Raw genomic sequence first — 11,257 nt, 5'->3', positions numbered from 1 at the left:
AAAAAAAAAGAAAATTAGAAACAAAAGTTTTTTTTTATTCTTTTAAACAATTTTAAGATTAAATATTGTGTCACGTGACCATTCCTGGGGGGCTGTGATTGGGCCACGAGTGCCCCCCCCCCGCTCCCCCATAATGTACAGTCAGCCATGAGAACGCAACTGGTGAACAATAAGTACCAGCAGCGCCCATCCACAAGGAAATATGTACAGGACAGAAAACAGACTTCTACTATTACTTCATTCCCACCATTTCCAATATCTCTGCTGCCATCAGGGAATGAAAACTGACCCAGTCCCCCGAGCACTCCAGGCCGCGGGACCCAGTCCCCCGAGCACTCCAGGCCGCGGGACCCAGTCCCCCGAGCACTCCAGGCCGCGGGACCCAGTCCCCCGAGCACTCCAGGCCGCGGGACCCAGTCCCCCGAGCACTCCAGGCCGCGGGACCCAGTCCCCCGAGCACTCCAGGCCGCGGGACCCAGTCCCCCGAGCACTCCAGGCCGCGGGACCCAGTCCGCCGAGCACTCCAGGCCGCGGGACCCAGTCCGCCGAGCACTCCAGGCCGCGGGACCCAGTCCGCGGGACCCAGTCCGCCGAGCACTCCAGGCCGCGGGACCCAGTCCCCCGAGCACTCCAGGCCGCGGGACCCAGTCCCCCGAGCACTCCAGGCCGCGGGACCCAGTCCCCCGAGCACTCCAGGCCGCGGGACCCAGTCCCCCGAGCACTCCAGGCCGCGGGACCCAGTCCCCCGAGCACTCCAGGCCGCGGGACCCAGTCCCCCGAGCACTCCAGGCCGCGGGACCCAGTCCCCCGAGCACTCCAGGCCGCGGGACCCAGTCCCCCGAGCACTCCAGGCCGCGGGACCCAGTCCCCCGAGCACTCCAGGCCGCGGGACCCAGTCCCCCGAGCACTCCAGGCCGCGGGACCCAGTCCCCCGAGCACTTAAGACCCGGACTGAGCACCGAAATAATGAAGGTTCCTATTCACTGACACCAAGAAGAAATACTGAAAACAGGGGAAGTGGAACAAAGTTGAAAAAGTTTCCAACTTTTTTTTTTTGCACAAGAGTCCAGAAGTTTTTTTGGGGAATTACTGAAGTTATTGGAACTTTTGCAAAAGTTTGGAGGAAGTTGGAAACAAGTCCCAAAACTACAAAGTGCAACTTACATCAGGACACGGTCAGTAATGACTGAAACCGTGGGAGGAAATAAAACTCTTCACTTATAATACAAGTTGAGCGTTCTTTAGTGTCCCCTTCACTAGAGGCGCCGGCACTAAAGAACGCTCCAGCTGGACCGAGGGTCCAAAAAAAAAAAAAAAAAAAGTGTCACGAGGACGTTCTGTTCTAGCAGCGAACGAGACAAAGTGCAACAAACTAAAACAAGCAGCTTCCAACTGCTGAAGAACTACAACTCCCAGCGGGGCAGTGAGAGCCATGGGTTTGGAGAAACTACTGCTCCCATCGTCTGCAGCATCTAACTGAGGAAGTTGTACACCAGGAAGTCGGGGACGGCGCAGTAGGTGCTGGCGAAAAGCTTCCCGTCCGGCGTGGGGTCGGAGAAGGCGATCTCATCCGTGCTCAGGTGCGAGCCGTAAATGAAGGAGCTCCTGCAAGACAAGAGGACATTCCACACGTCACCACAGGAGGGCGCTAACAGGACACTGCCAGGTGGAGCAGCTCAGTATTACTATAAGGATTCGCTCACATCGGCCTAAAAAAAATCGGCGACTGCAACGTGAGGAAACCTCGGACTTTACTCACCTGGAATTGGGGTGAGGAAAAATTTGCAGAATGCTGAGTGAAACGGTCGAGACTACCCAATGCAAGTCAATGGGTGCGAGAATAAAAATCGCACGGTCCTCAGAACATGCGAGTGCTGTGCGAATTTTACGCACACATCTCATAGGAAACCCGACATTTCCTCAGCCGAGTACAGTAAATTCACAGCGTGAACCGTCAGAATAGAATAGATAGATGACACTGAGATACTAGACCATCATTGCAGCTTACAGAACATGTATACAGCGAATAAAGAAAAAAAAATAGCGTGGGGTCCCCCTTATTTTTATTAACCAGCTGAGGGAAAGCGGACAGCTGGTCTTAATAGTCTGGGAAGGAGACAACCAACGTGGAGCTTCCCAGGCTATTAATATCAGCCCGCAGCTGTCTGCTTAGGCTTTGCTGGTTATTAAAAAATAATGGGGACCCCATGTTATTTTTTTTTTTTAAGGGGGAGGGGGGGGGGGGGGGGAGTCCACCCTTGTTAATAACCAGTAAAGGCTAAGTAGACAGCTATGAGCTTGTATTAATAGCCTAGGAAGCACCATGTTTATAAATAAAAAAAAAAAAAGTTATTGCCCTTTTCCCAGACTATAAACATTAGTCCAGTCCCCAGCTATCCTCTGTCCCTCAGCTGGTTAAGAAAAATAAGGCAGACCCCATGCCATTTCTTGGTGGTGGGGGGTGTAGGGTTATACCCTTGTTAATAACCAGTAAATGCTAAGTAGATAGCTGATATTAATAGCCTGGGAAGTGCCATGTTTATTACCCCCTTACCAGACTATAAACATCAGTCCCCAGCTGTCCTCTTTCCCTCAGCTGGTTAAGAAAAATAAGGCAGACCCCATGCCATTTCTTGGTGGTGGGGGGTGTAGGGTTATACCCTTGTTAATAACCAGTAAATGCTAAGTAGATAGCTGATATTAATAGCCTGGGAAGCGCCATGTTTATTACCCCCTTACCAGACTATAAACATCAGTCCCCTGCTGTCCTCTTTCCCTCAGCTGGTTAAGAAAAATAAGGGGGACCCCATGCCATTTTTTTTTTTTGGAAGGGGGGCGTTCATCCTTGTTTAGTAACCAGTAAATGTTAACTAGACAGTTGTGAGCTGATATTAATAGCCTGGGAAGCTCCATGTTTATTGCCCCCTTCCCAGACTATAAAACAACAGCCCACAGCTGTTGGCTTTCCCTCAACTGGTTAAGAAAAATAAGGGGGACCCCACGCCATTTTTTTTTTAAAAATGTATTTAGCTAATAATTAAATACATGTGCATATGCACTGCAATGATGATATATCTCACCGACATAGATATTTCTATCTATATATAAGATTTATTAGTTAGAAAAGGCATTGCATATGGATGCGAGGTGATAAAAAAAAAAAAAATTGCACACTCGCATAACACGCTCAAACATTTTAGACTGAGAATCTCGGCTACTTTATATAAGCAGATGTGAGCGTGCACTAAGGTGGAGATCAGCGGCGCCCTCACCTCACTGCGTCCACCAGGCGGCTGGCGATGTTTCTCCTGCGCATCGGGGCAAACACCCAGACCCTGCTGATGCCGCAGATGGCCGGCTGGGGGTCAGAAGAGCAGCGCCAGGCCCGGTGCCGCTCCAGCGACTTGTCCTCAGGAGAAGGTGGCTCTGCCAGAACCCGGAACGCCTGCAGAACCAAAGCAAGAACATGAGACCTGGTGGCCCGGAGGAAAGGTCACGGCTCCGAGAGGTCAGCAGCACAAAGGACTACACAAGTGTATTCATCTAAGATCCTCCAAGCCTACGTCAGAGCGAGCACGACTAATCCTCGAAGGCAATATTACAGCTGCACTCTTCGATCGTTCGATCCTATGTTAGTGCGTGTGTGTGTACAATACTCTACTAGCACGAAAACCAAAGATGAGGCCACAATTCCTCCAGAGCGTTGTAAAAGTCTCATAGCCAGTGATCACAAACGCTCGATTGCAGTTGTTGCTGCTAAGGGCGGCACAACCAGTTATTAGGTTTAGGGGGAAATCACTTTATCACACAGGACCCTGTAGGTTTAGATTTCTTTTCCCATAATAATAAAGACCTTCATAAAAACTGCATTTTGTGATTACTTGTGTTATCTTTATGTAATATTTACATTTGTTTTGTGATCTGAAACATTTAAGTGACAAACATGCAAAAGAATAAGAAATCAGGAAGGGGGCAAACACTTTTTCACACAGGACCCTGTAAGTTTGGATTTCTTTTCCCATAATAATAAAGACCTTCATAAAAACTGCATTTTGTGATTACTTGTGTTATCTTTATGTAATATTTACATTTGTTTTGTGATCTGAAACATTTAAGTGACAAACATGCAAAAGAATAAGAAATCAGGAAGGGGGCAAACACTTTTTCACACAGGACCCTGTAAGTTTGGATTTCTTTTCCCCCTAATAATAAAGACCTTCATTTAAAAACTGCATTTTGTGATTACTTGTGTTATCTTTGTCTAATATTTACATTTGTTTTGTGATCTGAAACATTTAAGTGACAAACATGCAAAAGAATAAGAAATCAGGAAGGGGGCAAACACTTTTTCCCACCACTGTGCATCCTACCGAAGCGGCACAGTCCAGTGTACGGAGGGCGCAGATGATAGAGGATGACCCACGTACCTGTCTGATGGGCTCGGCGATCAGGCACCCGGCGATCTTCTTATCCCCGGTCACGTACAGGTACGTGCGGGCCCTGGCGGGAGAATTCAGACTCGTCTGCTGGAAGCCGAGCTCCGCGTCCACCAGCTCTCGCACCTCCTCCGCCTGCAAGAAAAGCCGCGACCAAACACTTTACTATCCGGGATCAGCTCAGTTTAGCTGCACCCCCATCAGTCATGCGACCGCAGTGAAGCTTCCACAAATGCACTACTCTAGAGCAGAATTTTGATTGCAGCTCTGGGAACGACTAGAGAAGAAATGATGGCGCAGAACCAGGCAAAAGACCGCCATGCAGCCCTCCACCGGCCGAGGGCAGGCGGCTGCTGCTGCTGACAAAATCCTCGGCTTATAGAGATTTTAACCAGTTCATGAGGCACATTCTAGATTTTTTTTTTACTTTATTTCTCAAATTATTTTATTTATTTTCAATTTTTTTCCAAAATTAGTTTCTCCCTGTTTTGTGATACAAGAGGATGAATGGTTATATTAATATATATATTATAATATAATAAATTATATTAATATTTGGGCACAAAAAAAAAAAATAAATAAAAAAAATAATAGAAAAAAAAATTAATAATAATCCACCCCTTAAAAATGTAAGTACCATTGATTTTTCATTTTTTAGTATTTTTTGTTTTTGTTTTGAGGTCGGGGGGGGGAGATTATAAAAATAATAATTATCAGGCAGTTTAACCCCCCCAACAAATCACAAAATATTAGCGGGTTATACAGCTGCGTCGATCACATGATCAGTAGGAGGGGAGGAGTTACCGATCTGTACACGCAGCCCCGGTAATTAACCCCTTCTGCCTTCTCTGATATCGGCTCCCGCAGCCCCAGTCTGCTGTGTGCAGCGGCCACGATGGCGGCAAAGTTTGTACATTCATTTGACCTCGTATCATCAACGTGCGCCTCGTTCTCTAATCACATCCGGGGCTGCATTCAAACCTCTGCCGCCTGATAACTGCACTTTTTTTTGTTGTTAAATTTTGCGTTCTATTAGAGAGCATTCTGTGCAGTACTCGGAGCCAAATTAACATAATGCAGCTCCGGAGGTGACTGGAGGAGAGAAAACATCAGCAATCGGAGCAGAATTAACAGAATGCAGCTCTGGGGGTGACTGGAGAAGAGAAAACCTCAGCAATCAGAGCAGAATTAACAGAGTGCAGCTCCGGAGGTGACTGGAGAAGAGAAAACCTCAGCAATCAGAGCAGAATTAACAGAGTGCAGCTCCAGAGGTGACTGGAGAAGAGAAAACCTCAGCAATCAGAGCAGAATTAACAGAGTGCAGCTCTGGAGGCGAGTAAACCTCAGCGACCAGCACTGAACGTTTCCTCCTCCCCCATTGGTCAGTGACGCGCAGCGTTAACCCCTCACCTTCCTCAGGGCGTACTTCGGGTCGTCGGGGCAGATCATCAGGATTTTCCCGTCCCAGCACTCGGCCACGATTCGCTCTTTTTTCCAGCCCTGCGAAGCGGAAAAGTAAAAAAAAAAAAAAAAACATATGAAAAACGCAAAAAAGTAGGAAAATAAACGCGGAGCCGTTGTCAGCCGCCGTCCCGCTGGCTCTGCCGGCTGTCAGGCCATGTTTAGCTCCAGGGTGATAGCGATACACTGCAGCGAACCCTCAGCTGTGAGACACTTCCCAGTCACTGACACCCAGCAGCGGTCGTGCACAATGGCCACCGCTGCCGACCACCGCAGCAGAGTCCTCACCACGTAGCGGAGCCGCTCCAGCAGCCTCTGGTGATACTGCGTGTGCTGAGCCTCATCCTCCGCACTGGAGGCCGAGAAGATCATCCCGCAGGAGCCGCACGACACCGGACCAAAGTGCTTCTGCCCCGCGTCCTGCAGAGGGAGACACAGGGGGTTACTGCGCACGTCTGCAGCACAGAGGATTTCAGGAGAGAGAACTGATCAGCTGGATGGTCACTGACAGCACAGAGGATTTCAGGAGAGAGTACTGATCTGCTGGATGGTCACTGACAGCACAGAGGATTTCAGGAGAGAGTGTGGTGATCTGTTGGACGGTCACTGACAGATGCAGAGTCCACGGCAGCACAGAGGATTTCAGGAAAAAAGTCAAATTATTGGGAATTGCATTACACACTGGAGGCAAAAGAGGCTCCAGCAGCACAGAGGATTTCAGGAGAGTGGAGATCACGTGTGTGTGTGTATACGCGGGGGACTCACAATGATCAGCTGATCGTCGGCCATTTTCTTGCCGTCCTTCCTCTTGCTCAGCTTCGGTAGTTTAGCCACGGCCGGAGTACTGGAGCAGACGGGGGACGCCAGATCCCCCCGAAAATCTGCGGGTCTGAGGGGAAAAGCAACAACGTCGGAAATCAGATCATAAAGAGAAACGGAAACAATCGATAATGTGCAAAACACAAGAACGGAGGAGAAGTCCGGTAATCCGGCACCAGCTGAGACATTCCGGATTATCAGATGACTGGAGATTACAGCTCAGGATTAAATAACTCGCTAATCGCTGGGACCGGGCTGATAACAGAGAGCAAAACACTACAAACACCACAAAGATAACTAAAAAAAATAGGCGCGCGGACCTCTTCTTCGTCACGGCCGGGGTGCTGAACATCGGGTACAGCGAGGAGTCTGCAGCAAGAGAAGAAAAATACATCAACTAAAGATATTTCTCCATTATTTCTGCTGTCGCTCGCAGCGGCCGTCACCTCTCTTCTCCGATGATTTCACTATGGAGTCGTCAGTCTCAAATATCATCTGAGATCCAGCGGCCGCGGCCTGCGGGGGTCCGAAGGGGAAAGAGGAGAAAAGCAGAAATCAGAAACGACACCGACACGGGCAGCGACAGCGACACCAAAAGGCAACGACAGCGACACGGGCAGCGACAGCGACACCAAAAGGCAACGACAGCGACACGGGCAGCGACAGCGACACCAAAAGGCAACGACAGCGACACGGGCAGCGACAGCGACACGGGCAGCGACAGCGACACCAAAAGGCAAAGACAGCGACACCGACAGGCAGCGACACCAACAGGCAGCAACACTGACACCGACAGGCAGCGACACCAACAGGCAGCAACACCAACACCAAAAGGCAGCAACAGCGACACCAACATCAACAGGCAGCGACACCGACACCAACAGGCAGCGACACCAGCACCGACAGCGACACCAGCACCGGCAGCGACACCAACACCAACAGGCAGCGACACCAGCACAGGCAGCGACACCAACAGGCAGCGACACCAACACCGACACCAACACCAACAGGCAGCGACACCAACAGGCAGCGACAGCAACACCAACAGGCAGCGACAGCAACACCAACAGGCAGCGACAGCAACACCAACAGGCAGCGACAGCAACACCAACAGGCAGCGACAGCAGCACCGACAGAAACACCAACACCAAAAGGCAGCGACAGCGTTGGACACAATGTAGCAATAGACGTGCACAGAATAAAAAAAAGCAAAAAACAAAAACACAACAACAAAAAAAAACAAATCCACCCCACAGAAAAAAAATTAAAACAAAGTAAAATCCTGGAACGAAATAAAACAAAAAAGTAAAAATAAAGAAAAATGCCATAATATACAACAGTCATTAACCCCTTAACGACACGGCCAATTTTTCATTTTTGTTTCTTTGCTCTTTTCCTTCCCTTCTTCCTACAGTCAGAACTTTTTTTTTTCCTTTTCCATCCTCATCGCTGTAGGACGATCACCTGTTTTTTTTTGGTGGGACAGGTTGTAGTTTTAAATGACAGCGTTCTTTTTACTGGGAAAAAAAAAACCCCGAAAAAAATTCCAAGTGCGGTGAAATTGTGGATTTTTTTTTTTAAAAAAGGCGATTCTGTATTTTTAATTTTTTTTTCATTACGAGCCGCGGCCACGATTCTGTGGATCAATGATGATTACAGATACCAAACTTAATATTTTATAATTTATTTTTTTAAAACTTCAGGCTTTTTCTTGCTGTTTTCTACGATGTGTAACTTTTTTTTTTCCACTCTCGAGGCTTCTGTACAGGGGTTTGTTTTTTTCGTGGACCCGAGGATTTTTATCTCCACTCGTCGCTTTTTTAATATATTTTTAGGGGGAAGATTCAGCAACGAATAAAGAAGAAGAAAAAAATAAAAACTTAAAAAAAATATATAATATTCTGCAGTTTTGGAGCGTTTCCCGCGCCGTCTCGTTATTCTTACAGGTTATTAGTTCAGATTTCCATGGATGCAGCAACAGCGAATATATTTATTTTTTTAATAAAACTTTTTTTTTTCCAAACGTTTCCCTTCCTATTTCCTCCCCTCTGGGGCCGGTCATCAGAGATTGCACTTCTGCAGGTCGCTATTCAACTACAACCCCCATCATACGCCTGCAGCCTCTAGCACTTGTGCCGTCCTCTTACCGCGGCGCGCTCTTGTCCGGCGCTCTTCTCTTCTGGACTCCTCTCACTCTCGGCCTCCTCGCTCTCCCGTCCCGGGCCGGCGCTCTTCTCGCCCTCCCGTCCCGGGCCGGCGCTCTTCTCGCCCTCCCGTCCCGGGCCGGCGCTCTTCTCGCCCTCCCGTCCCGGGCCGGCGCTCTTCTCGCCCTCCCGTCCCGGGCCGGCGCTCTTATCGCTCCCCTGTCCCGGGCCGGCGCTCTTATCGCTACCCTGTCCCGGGCCGGCGCTCTTCTCGCTCCCCTGTCCCGGGCCGGCACTCTTCTCGCTCCCCTGTCCCGGGCCGGCGCTCTTCTCGGCAGATGTCACATGACCTGCACCTCCTCTCTGGCTGCCGCCGGCCGCTGCCTTCCAGACCTCAGACTTGGCGGTTGGCGCTGCGCTCTCTTTTACGGGTCTGAACGAGTTCTTAGAAGCTGCCGGGAACCTGCCGTGGGGCCGCCGGGGCGCAGAGTGAGGCTTCTTGCTGGTGGCGAAGAAGGCGGCGCCCACCATTAACCTCGGCCGCGGCTTCACCTTCAGCCCCAGGATGGCAGTTTTCTGTGCGGCCGGCTCTTCTGGGGGCGACGTCTCGCTCCACTCCGGGGAGCTCTTATTTTTCGGGTCTTTTTTCGGTGGCGCGGTCTTTCCGGCTGACCTCCTTCTCTTGGCGCTCGGTGGCCTCCTCGCCCTGGTGACTTTCGGAGGCGACACGTCCTCACCGCCTCCGCTGCGCCCTCTACTGGCGCTGATCAGTTTCCGGTGGATGGGCGTCACGTAGCCGCTCTGCTTCTTGTAGAAGGACCCAGCCGGCACCGGAGACTTCACCGGGGAGAAGACGTAGGCGTCAGCACGCTCCGCCGGCGACACCAGCAGCTTCCGGGCGACGCTGCTCCTCTGCGGGGAGGCCGCCGTGTTCTCCTTCCCCTCGGGGTCCCCGGCGGTCGCGAGGCTCGGGGCGGAGCGCTTGGTGCCGCCGCTGTTAGGATTTCTGGACCTGAGCGGAGTCAGCACCACGCTGCAGTCCGACAACTTCTTCACCGGCGTCGTGACGAAGGGCGAGGAGCGTCTGCGGGAGAGAAGAGGCGGCGTCACTGACAGTCCGATAATCCGGAATAACCACAATCTGCTACCAAAGGACGACGGGAACCTCAGACTCCCCCTCCCTCGAATCAGAGGAATCCAGGCCACGATACCGACCCCAGTAATGGAGCCGCACACAGGTCACATGACCGGCCCCTCGGCCTGCTGGGACACTGACAGACCGGCTGCAGTAGAGGCCGGCAGACTCTACCTCCGGATCTTCCATCTTTTCAGTGACCGCTCGATAATCCAGAATATTCTGTTAATCCAGCAGCTGTCAAATAGACAGGCCGGAGGTAGAGTCTGCCGGCCTCTACTGCAGCCGGTCTAACGGGGACGGAACAGAAAATAATCCGGATCATCAGAAGGACACAGGAAAGCAGATAATACACCAGTGCAGAACTCCTGGAGATCCCGGACTATAGGAAGTTACCTATATGTACTGCACTGTGCCCGTCACAGCTCTGCGGCCGCCGGCTGCTGCGGAACTAAAACTCCCAGCATATCCTGATCGCGCTGCTCTCTGCTGCCTCCCGGCGGCTGCCGCGGAATTACACCTCCCCCAGTATGTCCTTATCGTTGCAGGTGGTGAGCGCCTCTGCTGCCACCCGGCGGCCGCTGCGGTCACTACAGGCGCAGATTATATAACATTATTACAGCGCGAAATGTGCAATAATCTGCGGCCTCCTGAGCGCCCTCCAGCGGTTATTAGCACTACAGCGCCCCCCCTCAGGCTGTTATTACTGCAGTCTGCGCCCAGTCCTTGCATGCAGAGGGGGTCTGCGCTGATTCCGCCTCCCATCGCGCCCCCCGGGATTATGACCCTGCAGGATATGCTCGCACTCACCCGTCTGCAGCCCCCCAGCTCTGCTTCCTCTTCCTCGGTGTCCGGGCGGCCATGGTCGGGTGTGAACGGCGATCCGCACTGCAGGAAGCGAGCAGACGGGAAAGATTTACCGCCAGACTGTTCAAACTCCAGTCCAATCCCGGCATGCACCGCGCGGAGACAGATGAGCGACGCGCGGCCCCGACCCTGCGACTTTCTCGGGAACGAGCACAGTCCGGATGCAGTACGGGGCTTCTACCGCCAGAGGGCGCAGGATTATTAATTATAACTGCAATATTCTGTTTATTCACCAGAGGGCGCGGGTAGGGATTTATTATAGGAACTGCATTCTGCTATTTAAACACTAGAGGGCGCGTAATTTCGATAATGACATTCGGTGCGCCCTCTGCTGTACAAACAGCATAGTGCAGCCATTTAAATAAATTAAGCGCCATCTAGTGTACAAAGGAGCA

At 51.1% G+C, this 11,257-nt stretch overlaps 1 protein-coding gene across 1 annotated transcript; it reads right to left on the bottom strand.

Moving 5' to 3' along the window:
* Positions 1 to 598: 598 nt before the first annotated feature.
* Positions 599 to 10,991, bottom strand: ESCO2 (establishment of sister chromatid cohesion N-acetyltransferase 2). The gene is made up of 10 exons (XM_073673831.1): positions 10,806 to 10,991; positions 8,864 to 9,944; positions 7,163 to 7,232; positions 7,037 to 7,085; positions 6,663 to 6,786; positions 6,186 to 6,317; positions 5,847 to 5,936; positions 4,428 to 4,571; positions 3,273 to 3,445; positions 599 to 1,605 (listed from the first exon to the last, which is right to left on the bottom strand). The coding sequence occupies exons 1-10, from the start codon at positions 10,949 to 10,951 to the stop codon at positions 1,473 to 1,475; spliced, it is 2,142 nt and encodes a 713-aa protein (XP_073529932.1). The 5' UTR covers positions 10,952 to 10,991; the 3' UTR covers positions 599 to 1,472.
* Positions 10,992 to 11,257: the final 266 nt, after the last annotated feature.

This window comes from Phyllobates terribilis, unplaced genomic scaffold, assembly GCF_046119375.1.
Source record: "Phyllobates terribilis strain yellow unplaced genomic scaffold, ASM4611937v1 Scaffold_3__8_contigs__length_932513732, whole genome shotgun sequence".
Taxonomy (NCBI): Eukaryota; Metazoa; Chordata; class Amphibia; order Anura; family Dendrobatidae; genus Phyllobates; species Phyllobates terribilis.
The sequence above is the reverse complement of the archived record's forward strand: the minus strand, read 5'-3'. Positions and strand labels throughout refer to the sequence as shown.

Excerpts from the sequence above, each read along its gene's own strand:
- ESCO2 (XM_073673831.1), bottom strand. The coding sequence starts at position 10,951 with ATGCCGGGATTGGACTGGAGTTTGAACAGTCTGGCGGTAAATCTTTCC. Across the intron at positions 9,945-10,805 it reads AGCTGGGGGGCTGCAGACGG|ACGCTCCTCGCCCTTCGTCA; the intron begins GTGAGTGCGAGC and ends TCTCTCCCGCAG. Across the intron at positions 1,606-3,272 it reads CGCCTGGTGGACGCAGTGAG|GAGCTCCTTCATTTACGGCT; the intron begins GTGAGGGCGCCG and ends CTTGTCTTGCAG.